At 48.1% G+C, this 21,541-nt stretch overlaps 1 protein-coding gene across 5 annotated transcripts in view; it reads left to right on the top strand.

Annotated features, from left to right (window-relative positions):
- The window catches only part of ADAR (adenosine deaminase RNA specific), a 240,196-nt gene that overhangs the window by 206,649 nt on the left and 12,006 nt on the right, over positions 1-21,541 (top strand). For all 5 annotated transcript variants that reach the window (XM_069218214.1, XM_069218212.1, XM_069218209.1 and 2 more), the window contains exon 13: positions 20,578-20,690. In XM_069218214.1, coding sequence (XP_069074315.1) covers positions 20,578-20,690 — 113 coding nt within the window. The remainder of the gene's footprint in view (positions 1-20,577; positions 20,691-21,541) is intronic.

The following is a 21,541-nucleotide window of genomic DNA, read 5'->3' as shown; positions in this document are numbered from 1 at the left end:
CAGGTTAGGGAAAGAACACTGGTGCTGGGGCCTGGTTAGCAGGCCTCAGCACACTTTCAATTGTAAACATAGCATCAGCAAAGGCAAAAAGTCAGGGGGCAACCATGCCAAGGAGGCATTTCCTTACACAACCCCCCCCAAACGAAAGAGGATGAGACTAACCTTTCCCAAGAGAGTCTTCATTTTCTAAGTGGAAGAACCTGGAAAGGCCATCTGCATTGGCATGGGCAGTCCCAGGTCTGTGTTCCACTATAAAGTCCATTCCCTGTAGGGAGATGGACCACCTCAACAGTTTAGGATTTTCACCTTTCATTTGCATCAGCCATTTGAGAGGTCTGTGGTCAGTTTGAACTAGGAAGTGAGTCCCAAAGAGGTATGGTCTCAGCTTCTTCAGGGACCAAACCACAGCAAAGGCCTCCCTCTCAATGGCACTCCAACGCTGCTCCCTGGGGAGTAACCTCCTGCTAATGAAAGCAACAGGCTGGTCAAGGCCATCATCATTTGTTTGGGACAAAACTGCCCCTATCCCATGTTCAGAGGCATCAGTCTGCACAATGAACTGCTTAGAATAATCTGGAGCTTTGAGAACTGGTGCTGAGCACATTGCCTGTTTCAGGGTGTCAAAGGCCTGTTGGCATTCCACAGTCCAGTTTACTTTCTTGGGCATTTTCTTGGAGGTGAGTTCAGTGAGGGCTGTCACAATGGATCCATATCCCTTCACAAACCTCCTGTAATACCCAGTCAAGCCAAGGAATGCCCTGACTTGAGTCTGGGTTTTTGGAGCTACCCAGTCCAGAATAGTCTGGATCTTGGGTTGGAGTGGCTGAACTTGGCCTCCACCTACAAGGTGGCCCAAGTAAACCACAGTTCCCTGCCCTATCTGGCATTTGGATGCCTTGATAGAGAGGCCTGCAGATTGCAGAGCCTTCAAAACCTTCCTCAGGTGGACCAGGTGATCCTGCCAGGTGGAGCTAAAGACAGCAATATCATCAAGATAAGCTGTGCTAAAGGACTCCAAGCCAGCAAGGACTTGATTCACCAACCTTTGGAAGGTGGCAGGGGCATTCTTTAAACCAAAGGGCATAACAGTAAACTGATAATGCCCATCAGGTGTGGAGAATGCTGTCTTTTCTTTTGCTCCAGGTGCCATTTTTATTTGCCAGTACCCTGCTGTCAAGTCAAAGGTACTTAGAAATTTGGCAGCACCTAATTTATCAATGAGCTCATCAGCTCTTGGAATTGGATGGGCATCTGTCTTGGTGACAGAATTGAGCCCTCTGTAGTCCACACAAAACCTCATCTCTTTCTTTCCATCTTTGGTGTGAGGTTTGGGGACTAAGACCACTGGGCTAGCCCAGGGGCTGTCAGAGCGCTCAATGACTCCCAATTCCAGCATCTTGTGGACTTCCACCTTGATGCTTTCTTTAACATGGTCAGATTGTCTAAAGATTTTGTTCTTGACAGGCATGCTGTCTCCTGTGTCCACATCATGGGTACACAGGTGTGTCTGACCAGGGGTTAAGGAGAAGAGTTCAGGAAACTGTTGTAGGACTCTCCTACAATCAGCTTGCTGTTGGCCAGAGAGGGTGTCTGAGTAGATCACTCCATCTACTGTACCATCTTTTGGGTCTGATGACAGAAGATCAGGGAGAGGTTCACTCTCTGCCTCCTGATCCTCATCTGTTACCATCAACAGATTGACATCAGCCCTGTCGTGGAAGAGCTTAAGGCGGTTTACATGGATCACCCTCTTGGGGCTCCTGCTTGTGCCCAGGTCCACCAGGTAGGTGACCTGACTCTTCCTCTCTAGTACTGGGTAAGGGCCACTCCATTTGTCCTGGAGTGCCCTGGGAGCCACAGGCTCCAGAACCCAGACTTTCTGCCCTGGTTGGAACTCAACCAGTGCAGCCTTTTGGTCATACCAAAACTTCTGGAGCTGTTGGCTGGCCTCAAGGTTTTTGGTTGCCTTTTCCATGTACTCTGCCATTCTAGAGCGAAGGCCAAGTACATAGTCCACTATGTCCTGTTTAGGCTCATGGAGAGGTCTCTCCCAGCCTTCTTTAACAAGGGCAAGTGGTCCCCTTACAGGATGACCAAACAGAAGTTCAAAGGGTGAGAACCCTACTCCCTTCTGTGGTACCTCCCTGTAAGCGAAAAGCAGACATGGCAGGAGGACATCCCATCTCCTTTTGAGTTTTTCTGGGAGCCCCATGATCATGCCCTTTAATGTCTTGTTGAATCTCTCAACTAAGCCATTAGTTTGTGGATGGTAAGGTGTAGTGAATTTATAAGTCACTCCACACTCATTCCACATGTGCTTTAGGTATGCTGACATGAAGTTGGTACCTCTGTCAGACACCACCTCCTTAGGGAAACCCACCCTGGTAAAGATACCAATGAGGGCCTTGGCTACTGCAGGGGCAGTAGTCGACCTAAGGGGAATAGCTTCAGGATACCTGGTAGCATGATCCACTACTACCAGGATATACATATTTCCTGAGGCTGTGGGAGGTTCCAGTGGACCCACTATGTCCACACCCACTCTTTCAAAGGGCACCCCCACCACTGGAAGTGGAATGAGGGGGGCCTTTGGATGCCCACCTGTCTTACCACTGGCTTGACAGGTGGGGCAGGAGAGGCAAAACTCCTTAACCATGTTGGACATATTGGGCCAGTAGAAGTGGTTGACTAACCTCTCCCACGTCTTGGTTTGTCCCAAATGTCCAGCAAGGGGAATGTCATGGGCCAATGTTAGGATGAACTCTCTGAACAGCTGAGGCACTACCACTCTCCTAGTGGCACCAGGTTTGGGGTCTCTGGCCTCAGTGTACAGGAGCCCATCTTCCCAATAGACCCTATGTGTTCCATTTTTCTTGCCTTTGGACTCTTCAGCAGCTTGCTGCCTAAGGCCTTCAAGAGAGGGACAGGTTTCTTGTCCCTTACACAGCTCTTCCCTTGAGGGTCCCCCTGGGCCTAAGAGCTCAACCTGATAAGGTTCAAGCTCCAAAGGCTCAGTTCCCTCAGAGGGCAGAACTTCTTCCTGAGAAGAGAGGTTCCCTTTCTTTTGCTGTGTTGCAGTTGGTTTCCCAACTGACTTTCCTGTTCTCTTGGTAGGCTGGGCCATTTTTCCAGACTCCAGCTCTACTTTTTCACCCTGTGCCTTGCACTGTGCTCTTGTTTTCACACACACCAGTTCAGGGATACCCAGCATTGCTGCATGGGTTTTTAGCTCTACCTCAGCCCATGCTGAGGACTCCAGGTCATTTCCAAGCAGACAGTCCACTGGGATATTTGAGGAGACCACCACCTGTTTCAGGCCATTGACCCCTCCCCATTCTAAAGTAACCATTGCCATGGGATGTACTTTTCTCTGATTGTCAGCGTTGGTGACTGTGTAAGTTTTTCCAGTCAGGTATTGGCCAGGGGAAACCAGTTTCTCTGTCACCATGGTGACACTGGCACCTGTATCCCTCAGGCCCTCTATTCTAGTCCCATTAATTAAGAGTTGCTGTCTGTATTTTTGCATGTTAGGCGGCCAGACAGCTAGTGTGGCTAAATCCACCCCACCCTCAGAAACTAGAGTAGCTTCAGTGTGGACCCTGATTTGCTCTGGGCACACTGTTGATCCCACTTGGAGACTAGCCATACCAGTGTTACCTGGATGGGAGTTTGGAGTGGAACCTTTCTTGGGACAGGCCTTGTCTCCAGTTTGGTGTCCATGCTGTTTACAGCTATGACACCAGGCCTTTTTGGGATCAAAGTTTTTACCCTTGTACCCATTGTTTTGTGAAGAGGCTCTGGGCCCACCCTCCTGTGCAGGTTTTTGGGGGCCTGTAGAAGACTCTTTACTATTTTTAGTTTTGGTTGTCTCATCACCCTTCTGCTGGGGAGTCTTTGTGACCCCTTTCTTTTGGTCACCCCCTGTTGAAGTCTTGGACACCCTTGTCTTGACCCAATGGTCCGCCTTCTTTCCCAATTCTTGGGGAGAAATTGGTCCTAGGTCTACCAGATGCTGATGCAGTTTATCATTGAAACAATTACTTAACAGGTGTTCTTTCACAAATAAATTGTACAGCCCATCATAATTACTTACACCACTGCCTTGAATCCAACCATCTAGTGTTTTCACTGAGTAGTCAACAAAGTCAACCCAGGTCTGGCTCGAGGATTTTTGAGCCCCCCTGAACCTAATCCTGTACTCCTCAGTGGAGAATCCAAAGCCCTCAATCAGGGTACCCTTCATGAGGTCATAAGATTCTGCATCTTGTCCAGAGAGTGTGAGGAGTCTATCCCTACACTTTCCTGTGAACATTTCCCAAAGGAGAGCACCCCAGTGAGATCTGTTCACTTTTCTGGTTACACAAGCCCTCTCAAAAGCTGTGAACCATTTGGTGATGTCATCACCATCTTCATATTTAGTTACAATCCCTTTGGGGATTTTCAACATGTCAGGAGAATCTCTGACCCTATTTATGTTGCTGCCACCATTGATGGGTCCTAGGCCCATCTCTTGTCTTTCCCTCTCTATGGCTAGGATCTGTCTTTCCAAAGCCAATCTTTTGGCCATCCTGGCTAACTGGATGTCCTCTTCACTGGAGTTATCCTCAGTGATTTCAGAGTTGTTGGTCCCTCCTGTGAGGGAACCAGCATCTCTGACTATTATTTGTGGAGTCAGGGCTTGAGAAGCCCTGCTCTCCCTAAGTAGGACTGGAGGGGGGGAATTTCCCTCCAAGTCACTATCTTCATCCTCTGAGTTGCCATCCTCAGAGGGGTTGGCCTTTTCAAACTCTGCCAAAAGCTCCTGGAGCTGTACTTTGGTAGGTTTGGGGCCCATTGCTATTTTCTTTAGTTTACAGAGTGACCTTAGCTCTCTCATCTGTAGATGGAGGTAAGGTGTGGTGTCGAGTTCCACCACATTCACATCTGTGCTAGACATTATGCTTCTAAAAGTCGGAATACTTTTTAAGAAACTAAAACTGGTTCTAGAATCTAATTCAAACTTTTAACAAACTTTTAAACTCTAAAAGAAATGCTAAACAGGATCTAACACAAGGCCCTAGCAGGTCTTTTAAGAATTTAGAAAACTTTTCAAATTGCAAAAATGAATTTCTAATGACAATTTTGGAATTTGTCGTGTGATCAGGTATTGGCTGAGTAGTCCAGCAAATGCAAAGTCTTGTACCCCACCGCTGATCCACCAATGTAGGAAGTTGGCTCTGTATGTGCTATTTCAAAGTAAGGAATAGCATGCACAGAGTCCAAGGGTTCCCCTTAGAGGTAAAATAGTGGTAAAAATAGATAATACTAATGCTCTATTTTGTGGTAGTGTGGTCGAGCAGTAGGCTTATCCAAGGAGTAGTGTTACGCATTTGTTGTACATACACATAGACAATAAATGAGGTACACACACTCAGAGACAAATCCAGCCAATAGGTTTTTATATAGAAAAATATCTTTTCTTAGTTTATTTTAAGAACCACAGGTTCAAATTCTACATGTAATATCTCATTCGAAAGGTATTGCAGGTAAGTACTTTAGGAACTTCAAATCATCAAAATTGCATGTATACTTTTCAAGGTATTGACAAATAGCTGTTTTAAAAGTGGACACTTAGTGCAATTTTCACAGTTCCTGGGGGAGGTAAGTTTTTGTTAGTTTTACCAGGTAAGTAGGACACTTACAGGGTTCAGTTCTTGGTCCAAGGTAGCCCACCGTTGGGGGTTCAGAGCAACCCCAAAGTCACCACACCAGCAGCTCAGGGCCGGTCAGGTGCAGAGTTCAAAGTGGTGCCCAAAACACATAGGCTAGAATGGAGAGAAGGGGGTGCCCCGGTTCCGGTCTGCTTGCAGGTAAGTACCCGCGTCTTCGGAGGGCAGACCAGGGGGGTTTTGTAGGGCACCGGGGGGGACACAAGCCCACACAGAAATTTCACCCTCAGCAGCGCGGGGGCGGCCGGGTGCAGTGTAGAAACAAGCGTCGGGTTTGTAATGGAAGTCAATGGGAGATCTAGGGATCTCTTCAGCGCTGCAGGCAGGCAAGGGGGGGGTTCCTCGGGGAAACCTCCACTTGGTCAAGGGAGAGGGACTCCTGGGGGTCACTCCTCCAGTGAAAGTCCGGTCCTTCCGGTCCTGGGGGCTGCGGGTGCAGGGTCTCTCCCAGGTGTCGGGACTTAGGATTCAAAGAGTCGCGGTCAGGGGAAGCCTCGGGATTCCCTCTGCAGGCGGCGCTGTGGGGGCTCAGGGGGGACAGGTTTTTGTACTCACAGTCTTAGAGTAGTCCTGGGGTCCCTCCTGAGGTGTTGGTTCGCCACCAGCCGAGTCGGGGTCGCCGGGTGCAGTGTTGCAAGTCTCACGCCTTTTGCGGGGAGCTTGCAGGGTTCTTTAAAGCCGCTGGAAACAAAGTTGCAGCTTTTCTTGGAGCAGGTCCGCTGCCCCCGGGAGTTTCTTGTCTTTTCGAAGCAGGGGCAGTCCTCAGAGGATGTCGAGGTCGCTGGTCCCTTTGGAAGGCGTCGCTGGAGCAGGATCTTTGGAAGGCAGGAGACAGGCCGGTGAGTTTCTGGAGCCAAGGCAGTTGTCGTCTTCTGGTCTTCCTCTGCAGGGGTTTTTCAGCTAGGCAGTCCTTCTTCTTGTAGTTGCAGGAATCTAATCTTCTAGGGTTCAGGGTAGCCCTTAAATACTAAATTTAAGGGCGTGTTTAGGTCTGGGGGGTTAGTAGCCAATGGCTACTAGCCCTGAGGGTGGGTACACCCTCTTTCTGCCTCCTCCCAAGGGGAGGGGGTCACAATCCTAACCCTATTGGGGGAATCCTCCATCTGCAAGATGGAGGATTTCTAAAAGTTAGAGTCACCTCAGCTCAGGACACCTTAGGGGCTGTCCTGACTGGCCAGTGACTCCTCCTTGTTATTCTCATTATTTTCTCCGGCCTTGCCGCCAAAAGTGGGGCCTGGCCGGAGGGGGCGGGCAACTCCACTAGCTGGAGTGTCCTGCTGGGTTGGCACAAAGGAGGTGAGCCTTTGAGGCTCACCGCCAGGTGTGACAATTCCTGCCTGGGAGAGGTGTTAGCATCTCCACCCAGTGCAGGCTTTGTTACTGGCCTCAGAGTGACAAAGGCACTCTCCCCATGGGGCCAGCAACATGTCTCGGTTTGTGGCAGGCTGCTACAACTAGTCAGCCTACACAGATAGTCGGTTAAGTTTCAGGGGGCACCTCTAAGGTGCCCTCTGTGGTGTATTTTACAATAAAATGTACACTGGCATCAGTGTGCATTTATTGTGCTGAGAAGTTTGATACCAAACTTCCCAGTTTTCAGTGTAGCCATTATGGTGCTGTGGAGTTCGTGTTTGACAGACTCCCAGACCATATACTCTTATGGCTACCCTGCACTTACAATGTCTAAGGTTTTGTTTAGACACTGTAGGGGTACCATGCTCATGCACTGGTACCCTCACCTATGGTATAGTGCACCCTGCCTTAGGGCTGTAAGGCCTGCTAGAGGGGTGTCTTACCTATACTGCATAGGCAGTGAGAGGCTGGCATGGCACCCTGAGGGGAGTGCCATGTCGACTTACTCGTTTTGTCCTCACTAGCACACACAAACTGGCAAGCAGTGTGTCTGTGCTGAGTGAGAGGTCTCCAGGGTGGCATAAGACATGCTGCAGCCCTTAGAGACCTTCCTTGGCATCAGGGCCCTTGGTACTAGAAGTACCAGTTACAAGGGACTTATCTGGACGCCAGGGTCTGCCAATTGTGGATACAAAAGTACAGGTTAGGGAAAGAACACTGGTGCTGGGGCCTGGTTAGCAGGCCTCAGCACACTTTCAATTGTAAACATAGCATCAGCAAAGGCAAAAAGTCAGGGGGCAACCATGCCAAGGAGGCATTTCCTTACAGACACTTAGTGCAATTTTCACAGTTCCTGGGGGAGGTAAGTTTTTGTTAGTTTTACCAGGTAAGTAAGACACTTACAGGGTTCAGTTCTTGGTCCAAGGTAGCCCACCGTTGGGGGTTCAGAGCAACCCCAAAGTCACCACACCAGCAGCTCAGGGCCGGTCAGGTGCAGAGTTCAAAGTGGTGCCCAAAACGCATAGGCTAGAATGGAGAGAAGGGGGTGCCCCGGTTCCGGTCTGCTTGCAGGTAAGTACCCGCGTCTTCGGAGGGCAGACCAGGGGGGTTTTGTAGGGCACCGGGGGGGACACAAGCCCACACAGAAATTTCACCCTCAGCAGCGCGGGGGCGGCCGGGTGCAGTGTAGAAACAAGCGTCGGGTTCGCAATGTTAGTCTATGAGAGATCAACGGATCTCTTCAGCGCTGCAGGCAGGCAAGGGGGGGCTTCCTCGGGGAAACCTCCACTTGGGCAAGGGAGAGGGACTCCTGGGGGTCACTTCTCCAGTGAAAGTCCGGTCCTTCAGGTCCTGGGGGCTGCGGGTGCAGGGTCCTTTCCAGGCGTCGGGACTTAGGTTTCAGAGAGTCGCGGTCAGGGGAAGCCTCGGGATTCCCTCTGCAGGCGGCGGTGTGGGGGCTCAGGGGGGACAGGTTTTGGTACTCACAGTCGGAGAGTAGTCCGGGGGTCCTCCCTGAGGTGTTTGTTCTCCACCAGCCGAGTCGGGGTCGCCGGGTGCAGTGTTGCAAGTCTCACGCTTCTTGCGGGGAGATTGCAGGGTCTTTAAAGCTGCTCCTTGAAACAAAGTTGCAGTCTTTTTGGAGCAGGTCCGCTGTCCTCGGGAGTTTCTTGTCTTTTTCGAAGCAGGGCAGTCCTCAGAGGATTCAGAGGTCGCTGGTCCCTTGGGAGGCGTCGCTGGAGCAGAGTTCTTTGGAAGGCAGGAGACAGGCCGGTGAGTTTCTGGAGCCAAGGCAGTTGTCGTCTTCTGGTCTTCCTCTGCAGGGATTTTCAGCTAGGCAGTCCTTCTTCTTGTAGTTTGCAGGAATCTAATTTTTCTAGGGGTCAGGGTAGCCCTTAAATACTAAATTTAAGGGCGTGTTTAGGTCTGGGGGGTTAGTAGCCAATGGCTACTAGCCCTGAGGGTGGGTACACCCTTTTTGTGCCTCCTCCCAAGGGGAGGGGGTCACAATCCTAACCCTATTGGGGGAATCCTCCATCTGCAAGATGGAGGATTTCTAAAAGTTAGTCACCTCAGCTCAGGACACCTTAGGGGCTGTCCTGACTGGCCAGTGACTCCTCCTTGTTATTCTCATTATTTTCTCCGGCCTTGCCGCCAAAAGTGGGGGCCGGGCCGGAGGGGGCGGGCAACTCCACTAGCTGGAGTGTCCTGCGGTGCTGTGACAAAGGGGTGAGCCTTTGAGGCTCACCGCCAGGTGTTACAGCTCCTGCCTGGGGGAGGTGTTAGCATCTCCACCCAGTGCAGGCTTTGTTACTGGCCTCAGAGTGACAAAGGCACTCTCCCCATGGGGCCAGCAACATGTCTCTAGTGTGGCAGGCTGCTGGAACTAGTCAGCCTACACAGATAGTCGGTTAAGTTTCAGGGGGCACCTCTAAGGTGCCCTCTGGGGTGTATTTTGCAATAAAATGTACACTGGCATCAGTGTGCATTTATTGTGCTGAGAAGTTTGATACCAAACTTCCCAGTTTTCAGTGTAGCCATTATGGTGCTGTGGAGTTCGTGTTTGACAGACTCCCAGACCATATACTCTTATAGCTACCCTGCACTTACAATGTCTAAGGTTTTGTTTAGACACTGTAGGGGTACCATGCTCATGCACTGGTACCCTCACCTATGGTATAGTGCACCCTGCCTTAGGGCTGCAAGGCCTGCTAGAGGGGTGTCTTACCTATACTGCATAGGCAGTGAGAGGCTGGCATGGCACCCTGAGGGGAGTGCCATGTCGACTTACTCGTGTTGTCCTCACTAGCACACACAAGCTGGCAAGCAGTGTGTCTGTGCTGAGTGAGAGGTCTCCAGGGTGGCATAAGACATGCTGCAGCCCTTAGAGACCTTCCTTGGCATCAGGGCCCTTGGTACTAGAAGTACCAGTTACAAGGGACTTATCTGGATGCCAGGGTCTGCCAATTGTGGATACAAAAGTACAGGTTAGGGAAAGAACACTGGTGCTGGGGCCTGGTTAGCAGGCCTCAGCACACTTTCAATTGTAAACATAGCATCAGCAAAGGCAAAAAGTCAGGGGGCAACCATGCCAAGGAGGCATTTCCTTACACAACCCCCCCCCCCAAACGAAAGAGGATGAGACTAACCTTTCCCCAGAGAGTCTTCATTTTCTAAGTGGAAGAACCTGGAAAGGCCATCTGCATTGGCATGGGCAGTCCCAGGTCTGTGTTCCACTATAAAGTCCATTCCCTGTAGGGAGATGGACCACCTCAACAATTTAGGATTTTCACCTTTCATTTGCATCAGCCATTTGAGAGGTCTGTGGTCAGTTTGAACTAGGAAGTGAGTCCCAAAGAGGTATGGTCTCAGCTTCTTCAGGGACCAAACCACAGCAAAGGCCTCCCTCTCAATGGCACTCCAACGCTGCTCCCTGGGGAGTAACCTCCTGCTAATGAAAGCAACAGGCTGGTCAAGGCCATCATCATTGGTTTGGGACAAAACTGCCCCTATCCCATGTTCAGAGGCATCAGTCTGCACAATGAACTGCTTAGAATAATCTGGAGCTTTTAGAACTGGTGCTGAGCACATTGCTTGTTTCAGGGTGTCAAAGGCCTGTTGGCATTCCACAGTCCAGTTCACTTTCTTGGGCATTTTCTTGGAGGTGAGTTCAGTGAGGGCTGTCACAATGGATCCATATCCCTTCACAAACCTCCTGTAATACCCAGTCAAGCCAAGGAATGCCCTGACTTGAGTCTGGGTTTTTGGAGCTACCCAGTCCAAAATAGTCTGGATCTTGGGTTGGAGTGGCTGAACTTGGCCTCCACCTACAAGGTGTCCCAAGTAAACCACAGTTCCCTGCCCTATCTGGCATTTGGATGCCTTGATAGAGAGGCCTGCAGATTGCAGAGCCTTCAAAACCTTCTTCAGGTGGACCAGGTGATCCTGCCAGGTGGAGCTAAAGACAGCAATATCATCAAGATAAGCTGTGCTAAAGGACTCCAAGCCGGCAAGGACTTGATTAAACAACCTTTGGAAGGTGGCAGGGGCATTCTTTAAACCAAAGGGCATAACAGTAAACTGATAATGCCCATCAGGTGTGGAGAATGCTGTTTTCTCTTTTGCTCCAGGTGCCATTTTTATTTGCCAGTACCCTGCTGTCAAGTCAAAGGTACTTAAGAATTTGGCAGCACCTAATTTGTCTATGAGCTCATCAGCTCTTGGAATTGGATGAGCATCTGTCTTGGTGACAGAATTGAGCCCTCTGTAGTCCACACAAAACCTCATCTCTTTCTTTCCATCTTTGGTGTGAGGTTTGGGGACTAAGACCACTGGGCTAGCCCAGGGGCTGTCAGAGCGCTCAATTACTCCCAATTCCAGCATCTTGTGGACTTCCACCTTGATGCTTTCCTTAACATGGTCAGACTGTCTAAAGATTTTGTTTTTGACAGGCATGCTGTCTCCTGTGTCCACATCATGGGTACACAGGTGTGTCTGACCAGGGGTTAAGGAGAAGAGTTCAGGAAACTGTTGTAGGACTCTCCTACAATCAGCTTGCTGTTGGCCAGAGAGGGTGTCCGAGTAGATCACTCCATCTACTGTGCCATCTTTTGGGTCTGATGATAGAAGATCAGGGAGAGGTTCACTCTCTGCCTCCTGATCCTCATCTGTTACCATCAACAGATTCACATCAGCCCTGTCATGGAAGAGTTTAAGGCGGTTCACATGGATGACCCTCTTGGGGCTCCTGCTTGTGCCCAGGTCCACCAGGTAGGTGACCTGACTCTTCCTTTCTAGTACTGGGTAAGGGCCACTCCACTTGTCCTGGAGTGCCCTGGGAGCCACAGGCTCCAGAACCCAGACTTTCTGCCCTGGTTGGAACTCAACCAGTGCAGCCTTTTGGTCATACCAAAACTTCTGGAGCTGTTGGCTGGCCTCAAGGTTTTTGGTTGCCTTTTCCATGTACTCTGCCATTCTAGAGCGAAGGCCAAGTACATAGTCCACTATGTCTTGTTTAGGCTCATGGAGAGGTCTCTCCCAGCCTTCTTTAACAAGAGCAAGTGGTCCCCTTACAGGATGACCAAACAGAAGTTCAAAGGGTGAGAATCCTACTCCCTTCTGTGGCACCTCTCTGTAAGCGAAAAGCAGACATGGCAAGAGGACATCCCATCTCCTTTTGAGTTTTTCTGGGAGCCCCATGATCATGCCTTTTAATGTCTTGTTGAATCTCTCAACCAAGCCATTAGTTTGTGGATGGTATGGTGTAGTGAATTTCTAAGTCACTCCACACTCATTCCACATGTGTTTTAGGTATGCTGACATGAAGTTGGTACCTCTGTCAGACACCACCTCCTTACGGAAACCCACTCTGGTAAAGATACCAATGAGGGCCTTGGCTACTGCAGGGGCAGTAGTCGACCTAAGGGGAATAGCTTCAGGATACCTGGTAGCATGATCCACTACTACCAGGATATACATATTTCCTGAGGCTGTGGGAGGTTCCAGTGGACCAACTATGTCCACACCCACTCTTTCAAAGGGGACCCCCACCACTGGAAGTGGAATGAGGGGGGCCTTTGGGTGCCCACCTGTCTTACCACTGGCTTGACAGGTGGGGCAGGAGAGGCAAAACTCCTTAACCATGTTGGACATATTGGGCCAGTAGAAGTGGTTGACTAGCCTCTCCCACGTCTTGGTTTGTCCCAAATGTCCAGCAAGGGGAATGTCATGGGCCAATGTTAGGATGAACTCTCTGAACAGCTGAGGCACTACCACTCTCCTAGTGGCACCAGGTTTGGGGTCTCTGGCCTCAGTGTACAGGAGTCCATCTTCCCAATAGACCCTATGTGTTCCATTTTTCTTGCCCTTGGACTCTTCAGCAGCTTGCTGCCTAAGGCCTTCAAGAGAGGGACAGGTTTCTTGCCCCTTACACAGCTCCTCCCTTGAGGGTCCCCCTGGGCCTAAGAGCTCAACCTGATAAGGTTCAAGCTCCAAAGGCTCAGTTCCCTCAGAGGGCAGAACTTCTTCCTGAGAAGAGAGGTTCCCTTTCTTTTGCTGTGTTGCAGTTGGTTTCCCAACTGACTTTCCTGTTCTCTTGGTAGGCTGGGCCATTCTTCCAGACTCCAGCTCTACTTGTTCACCCTGTGCCTTGCATTGTGCTCTTGTTTTCACACACACCAGTTCAGGGATACCCAGCATTGCTGCATGGGTTTTTAGTTCTACCTCAGCCCATGCTGAGGACTCCAGGTCATTTCCAAGCAGACAGTCCACTGGGATATTTGAGGAGACCACCACCTGTTTCAGGCCATTGACCCCTCCCCATTCTAAAGTAACCATTGCCATGGGATGTACTTTTCTCTGATTGTCAGCGTTGGTGACTGTGTAAGTTTTTCCAGTCAGGTATTGGCCAGGGGAAACCAGTTTCTCTGTCACCATGGTGACACTGGCACCTGTATCCCTCAGGCCCTCTATCCTAGTCCCATTAATTAAGAGTTGCTGTCTGTATTTTTGCATGTTAGGCGGCCAGACAGCTAGTGTGGCTAAATCCACCCCACCCTCAGAAACTAGAGTAGCTTCAGTGTGGACCCTGATTTGCTCTGGGCACACTGTTGATCCCACTTGGAGACTAGCCATACCAGTGTTACCTGGATGGGAGTTTGGAGTGGAACCTTTCTTGGGACAGGCCTTGTCTCCAGTTTGGTGTCCATGCTGTTTACAGCTATGACACCAGGCCTTTTTGGGATCAAAGTTTTTACCCTTGTACCCATTGTTTTGTGAAGAGGCTCTGGGCCCACCCTCCTGTGCAGGTTTTTGGGGGCCTGTAGAAGACTCTTTACTATTTTTAGTTTTGGTTGTCTCATCACCCTTCCCCTGGGGAGTCTTTGTGACCCCTTTCTTTTGGTCACCCCCTGTTGAAGTCTTGGACACCCTTGTCTTGACCCAATGGTCCGCCTTCTTTCCCAATTCTTGGGGAGAAATTGGTCCTAGGTCTACCAGATGCTGATGCAGTTTATCATTGAAACAATTACTTAATAGGTGTTCTTTCACAAATAAATTGTACAGCCCATCATAATTACTTACACCACTGCCTTGAATCCAACCATCTAGTGTTTTCACTGAGTAGTCTACAAAGTCAACCCAGGTCTGGCTCGAGGATTTTTGAGCCCCCCTGAATCTAATCCTATACTCCTCAGTGGAGAATCCAAAGCCCTCAATCAGGGTACCCTTCATGAGGTCATAAGATTCTGCATCTTGTCCAGAGAGTGTGAGGAGTCTATCCCTACACTTTCCTGTGAACATTTCCCAAAGGAGAGCACCCCAGTGAGATCTGTTCACTTTTCTGGTTACACAAGCCCTCTCAAAAGCTGTGAACCATTTGGTGATGTCATCACCATCTTCATATTTAGTTACAATCCCTTTAGGGATTTTCAACATGTCAGGAGAATCTCTGACCCTATTTATGTTGCTGCCACCATTGATGGGTCCTAGGCCCATCTCTTGTCTTTCCCTCTCTATGCCTAGGATCTGTCTTTCCAAAGCCAATCTTTTGGCCATCCTGGCTAACTGGATGTCCTCTTCACTGGAGTTATCCTCAGTGATTTCAGAGGTGTTGGTCTCTCCTGTGAGGGAACCAGCATCTCTGACTATTATTTTTGGAGTCAGGGTTTGAGGGACCCTGTTCTCCCTAGATAGGACTGGTAGGGGGGAATTTTCCTCCTGGTCACTATCCTCTTCCTCTGAGTTGCCACCCTCAGAGGGGTTGGCCTTTTCAAACTCTGCCAAAAGCTCCTGGAGCTGTATTTTGGTAGGTTTGGGGCCCATTGTTATTTTCTTTATTTTACAGAGTGACCTTAGCTCCCTCATCTTAAGATGGAGGTAAGGTGTGGTGTCGAGTTCCACCACAGTCACATCTGTGCTAGACATTTTGCTTCTAAAAGTTGGAATACTTTTTAAGAATCTACAACTGGTTCTAGAATCTAATTCAAACTTTTACAAACTTTTAAACTCTAAAAGAAATGCTAAACAGGATCTAACACAAGGCCCTAGCAGGTCTTTTAAGAATTTAGAAAACTTTTCAAATTGCAAAAATCAATTTCTAATGACAATTTTGGAATTTGTCGTGTGATCAGGTATTGGCTGAGTAGTCCAGCAAATGCAAAGTCTTGTACCCCACCGCTGATCCACCAATGTAGGAAGTTGGCTCTGTATGTGCTATTTCAAAGTAAGGAATAGCATGCACAGAGTCCAAGGGTTCCCCTTAGAGGTAAAATAGTGGTAAAAAGAGATAATACTAATGCTCTATTTTGTGGTAGTGTGGTCGAGCAGTAGGCTTATCCAAGGAGTAGTGTTAAGCATTTGTTGTACATACACATAGACAATAAATGAGGTACACACACTCAGAGACAAATCCAGCCAATAGGTTTTGTTATAGAAAAATATCTTTTCTTAGTTTATTTTAAGAACCACAGGTTCAAATTTAACATGTAATATCTTGTTTGAAAGGTATTGCAGGTAAGTACATTAGGAACTTTGAATCATTTCAATTGCACGTATACTTTTCAAGTTATTGACAAATAGCTATTTCAAAAGTGGACACAGTGCAATTTTCACAGTTCCTGGGGGAGGTAAGTTTTTGTTAGTTTTACCAGGTAAGTAAGACACTTACAGGGTTCAGTTCTTGGTCCAAGGTAGCCCACCGTTGGGGGTTCAGAGCAACCCCAAAGTCACCACACCAGCAGCTCAGGGCCGGTCAGGTGCAGAGTTCAAAGGGGTGCCCAAAACGCATAGGCTAGAATGGAGAGAAGGGGGTGCCCCGGTTCCGGTCTGCTTGCAGGTAAGTACCCGCGTCTTCGGAGGGCAGACCAGGGGGGTTTTGTAGGGCACCGGGGGGGACACAAGTCCACACAGAAATTTCACCCTCAGCAGCGCGGGGGCGGCCGGGTGCAGTGTAGAAACAGGCGTCGGGTTCGCAATGTTAGTCTATGAGAGATCTCGGGATCTCTTCAGCGCTGCGGCAGGCAAGGGGGGGGATTCCTCGGGGAAACCTCCACTTGGGCAAGGGAGAGGGACTCCTGGGGGTCACTTCTCCAGTGAAAGTCCGGTCCTTCAGGTCCTGGGGGCTGCGGGTGCAGGGTCTCTCCCAGGCGTCGGGACTTTGGATTCAAAGAGTCGCGGTCAGGGGAAGCCTCGGGATTCCCTCTGCAGGCGGCGCTGTGGGGGCTAAGGGGGGACAGGTTTTGGTACTCACAGTATCAGAGTAGTCCTGGAGTCCCTCCTGAGGTGTCGGATCTCCACCAGCCGAGTCGGGGTCGCCGGGTGCAGTGTTGCAAGTCTCACGCTTCTTGCGGGGAGCTTGCAGGGTTCTTTCAAGGCTGCTGGAAACAAAGTTGCAGCCTTTCTTGGAGCAGGTCCGCTGTCCTCGGGAGTTTCTTGTCTTTTCGAAGCAGGGGCAGTCCTCAGAGGATGTCGAGGTCGCTGGTCCCTTTGGAAGGCGTCGCTGGAGCAGAGTTCTTTGGAAGGCAGGAGACAGGCCGGTGAGTTTCTGGAGCCAAGGCAGTCGTTGTCTTCTGGTCTTCCTCTGCAGGGGTTTTCAGCTAGGCAGTCCTTCTTCTTGTAGTTGCAGGAATCTAATTTTCTAGGGTTCAGGGTAGCCCTTAAATACTAAATTTAAGGGCGTGTTTAGGTCTGGGGGATTAGTAGCCAATGGCTACTAGCCCTGAGGGTGGGTACACCCTCTTTGTGCCTCCTCCCAAGGGGAGGGGGTCACAATCCTAACCCTATTGGGGGAATCCTCCATCTGCAAGATGGAGGATTTCTAAAAGTTAGTCACCTCAGCTCAGGACACCTTAGGGGCTGTCCTGACTGGCCAGTGACTCCTCCTTGTTATTCTCATTATTTTCTCCGGCCTTGCCGCCAAAAGTGGGGGCCGGGCCGGAGGGGGCGGGCAACTCCACTAGCTGGAGTGTCCTGCGGTGCTGTGACAAAGGGGTGAGCCTTTGAGGCTCACCGCCAGGTGTTACAGCTCCTGCCTGGGGGAGGTGTTAGCATCTCCACCCAGTGCAGGCTTTGTTACTGGCCTCAGAGTGACAAAGGCACTCTCCCCATGGGGCCAGCAACATGTCTCTAGTGTGGCAGGCTGCTGGAACTAGTCAGCCTACACAGATAGTCGGTTAAGTTTCAGGGGGCACCTCTAAGGTGCCCTCTGGGGTGTATTTTGCAATAAAATGTACACTGGCATCAGTGTGCATTTATTGTGCTGAGAAGTTTGATACCAAACTTCCCAGTTTTCAGTGTAGCCATTATGGTGCTGTGGAGTTCGTGTTTGACAGACTCCCAGACCATATACTCTTATAGCTACCCTGCACTTACAATGTCTAAGGTTTTGTTTAGACACTGTAGGGGTACCATGCTCATGCACTGGTACCCTCACCTATGGTATAGTGCACCCTGCCTTAGGGCTGCAAGGCCTGCTAGAGGGGTGTCTTACCTATACTGCATAGGCAGTGAGAGGCTGGCATGGCACCCTGAGGGGAGTGCCATGTCGACTTACTCGTTTTGTCCTCACTAGCACACACAAGCTGGCAAGCAGTGTGTCTGTGCTGAGTGAGAGGTCTCCAGGGTGGCATAAGACATGCTGCTGCCCTTAGAGACCTTCCTTGGCATCAGGGCCCTTGGTACTAGAAGTACCAGTTACAAGGGACTTATCTGGATGCCAGGGTCTGCCAATTGTGGATACAAAAGTACAGGTTAGGGAAAGAACACTGGTGCTGGGGCCTGGTTAGCAGGCCTCAGCACACTTTCAATTGTAAACATAGCATCAGCAAAGGCAAAAAGTCAGGGGGCAACCATGCCAAGGAGGCATTTCCTTACACCATCGAACTGAAAATGTCACTTACCCAGTGTACATCTGTTCGTGGCATTAGTCGCTGCAGATTCACATGTGCCCACCCGCCTCCCCGGGAGCCTGTAGCCGTTTGGAAGTTATCTTCAACTTTGTACATTTTGTAAATATATTACTTAAACCTTAACTGGTACATACTTATTCACTCCATTGCATGGGCACTATTACTAACACACGCAACTCCTACCTCACCCTCTGCGGTGAAAACAATCGAAGATGGAGTCGACGCCCATGCGCAATGGAAGCAAAGGAGGAGGAGTCCCTCGGTCTCGTGACTCGAAAGACTTCTTCGAAGAAAAACAACATGTAACACTCCGACCCAACACCAGATGGCGGGCTATGCACAACATGTGAATCTGCAGCGACTAATGCCACGAACAGATGTACACTGGGTAAGTGACATTTTCATTATTTTGCCATGTCGGGCTGGCAGGTTGAATGCTGCCCACCTATGTTGCAGTGGCAGGCCTAGAGTTAAGTTTTCACCTTCTCATTGCAGTGGTGGCACAGTAAAGTGCGGCATTCCACTAGTGATGCTTAACTTACTAGGGACTTATAGGTTCAATGAGCCAATCAGGTATTAGCCAATTTTACATGTAATTTGGAGGTCTGAGCACATGCACAGGACCTGGACATTGGGGCCCAATGCACAGCAGTCGAAGAAACAGCAGCATCAGTCAAACTTGGAAGCGATCATGCTCAAACAAAAAGATTCTTTCCTACACTTCAAAATTTCTGTGCTAAAATACTTTTTTCAAGGGTGTAAGAAAATCATTTTCTTCTAGACAGCAGCTCTTGGCCCCCTGTGGGACCTTAATTTGATACTGACAGAGGGGATCCAGGACATAAGGCCTCCCCGCACCACCCTCCTCAACAGTGTTTTTTTTAATTAGATGTGACATCATCCACATAGGATTGCAAGCTTCCAGCTCTTTCTGCAATAGAACCTCTAACAGTATTTCACTCGAACTGTGGTTTTAGGGGCACCTTTGTTTCTTTCTGAATGTTGTATCCAACTTTTACATCAATCAGTGTATTTGTTAGTTTTCATGCGCAATCCCTTTGCTGTGGCCAGAAAGTTCCTTAAGTCTCAATATCAGAAGAATTTTGAGTTTTTATGTGGAAAGGTACAAAGTCTAAACAAAAAATACCAAACTCTGCGCCAGTTATGGTACTTTCTCTACCGGTATAGTGTCCTCCAATCAATCCGTTGCTAGATGGAAAGTCTTTTGTTTTGCCTTTTATTGTCAGTTAGCCAACAAATCCCTTACTGGCAAACTTGGGCCCCTTTGTAAAAAGGGATAACATCCATACCGCTGCCTGGTTCAGGAATGTGTCAGGGGCATAAATATTTAAGGCCACTGGGAAGTCTGTTTACACTCTAAATAAACAACACTGTTTGAATAGAGATTCAACTGCTGGTGCGTTGGTGTACCAAATTGCTTTGACAACCCTATTTGATTAAGGTGCTGATTCGCATTGACCCATACCACACTGTCATTTTTTTGCTGTTTATTATTGTGCACTGTTCTTAGTATAAGCTTGGTATTCTTTTGTACGTTTAAGGAGATATGATGATACGGGAGGAAATGGCACATAAAAGCCTAGTTCTGAATCGTAGGTGTCTTTAATAAAGTTATAAACAACCCATCTTCATTCTAGGTTGTCAGTTATTCAAACACCAAATTAAACTTAGTTCAAAAATGTTATGTAACTCCTTCAATAAGAACTCATGCTGGGAGGCAAACTGCCAGTGCAGTGTATGCTGGGAGATGGAATCGGTTTGCTGTTTAAAGAAGTGCAGTTTTTTTTGGCCTAGTGCACTTTAAATCACAGGTTCGTTTTCCTTCATGTTGCCATCTTTCGTATGCAGCTTTCAAGGTAAAATTGTATACTTACACTCAGTTTCTCCTAAATGCTGCACTGTTATATAAGATGGTTTGTACTTAAGAGACGAGATTACATTAAACCTACTTGCTCTATGTAGGCAGGACCCGCACCTTTGACAATAGCACTTTTACATCCATTTCAAGACCAGGATGAATTTTGTTACTAGAAAAACGTTATTTTCTCTGTCATAAGTGACTTTGATGCCCTGAATCATAATTGTTTTCTGTAACTAGTCATACTTCTCACATCTAAAATTCATTAGACATAGGTTTTCAGGTTCTGAGAAGTCAGTTGCGACTGCATGTAAGGGCCATAGGTCAATTATGCAAGTGGATCACAGGGCATGCACACACTGTCCTCTACAAAATTTCTTTTAGACGATTGACCCTGTTGATAACTTTGTGTAACAGTTTCCATACATTGCTAATGAAAATAGAATTTTGTTTAGAGAACTTATGCATTTATTTTCTAAAATGCGTTTCTTAAGTGGCAATAAATGATGTGATATAGTGGAGTTTATTATTCTCAATGCCATGAAGTACTAAACAAAATGTAGGTTTCATTACTGATGCACATAAGCTAATAATCGGTATCCAATCTCGCTGAGCTCATGTTACGCACTGAAGAGTATTTTGAGCGACATGATTTCTAAAGCTGCCATTTTTTCTTTAATTCGACAGCTGTATCTTTTGGTTCTTTCTCTAATTGGAGTTGATTTTCTTTTCGCAGGTTACTTGTACAGCCAAGGTCACTTGACGCGAGCGGTCTGCTGCCGCTTGTCGAAAAACGGCGATGCTTTCCAGGAAGGACTTACACCTCCATTCACTCTTAACCATCCTATGGTACAGTTACTTTCTTTGGGGCATGCATGCGTGAATTATTGTAACTACATTGCTGGAGTTTAGTCTTAGAAAAATCTTTTTAAAAATCGCTGAGGTGAGCATTGAGGAAGGTGATTGAAAAACCAACCTATGCCTCCCATTCATAATATAGAACGAGGTGTGCAATTAATAGATTTTTCTGTAGAGCAGCAGTGGCTGGAAAAGAAATTACAACTAGGAACCTTTGATATCCATGAGTCTATTATTCCATAACAATGTTGCATTAGCTACAGTTTTTCATTTGTTGTTTCGTAGAAATAGATGATCACCCACTCCTTCACTAAGAGCAATGTTTGAGCCTGAAATACATTGGGGAACATTATATTTGTAGGGAAATGCATCAGTGAGAACTGTTAAAACAAAATGTGCAGTTATATTGACGTGAATTTGAATTGCTTGAACTTATCACAAAATCAGCATATTTGGATATGTGAAGATAGTGACTTTCTTATCCTTTGAAACATGCAAGAGGATTATTGAGCACAGTCTAATAGAATTTATAGTTTACCACCAATGTCTTGTGTGCATGGATACACAAACCAGGACATCGGAGGGCAAGATGCAAAGCAGCATTAAAAAAAAAACCAATCACAAATATTTTAATTTCAGCCTCATCTGTATGTAGGGTGAGATTCAAAATCCTTAACCAATGATACACAATAGAGTAGTAGTGGAAACAAAATCCACAATTACTCTTTAAGGAGCTTTGTAGTTTCCACATTAATCAAACTATTCAACAACATAGTGTTTCTAAAATCCAAGAGTTCCTTGGCAAAGGGTTCTAGACTTTAGAAGAGCAGAAACTTATTGTG

This window comes from Pleurodeles waltl, chromosome 12 (genome assembly GCF_031143425.1).
Source record: "Pleurodeles waltl isolate 20211129_DDA chromosome 12, aPleWal1.hap1.20221129, whole genome shotgun sequence".
NCBI classification, from domain to species: Eukaryota; Metazoa; Chordata; class Amphibia; order Caudata; family Salamandridae; genus Pleurodeles; species Pleurodeles waltl.
This window is presented reverse-complemented; position numbering and strand designations above follow the sequence as displayed.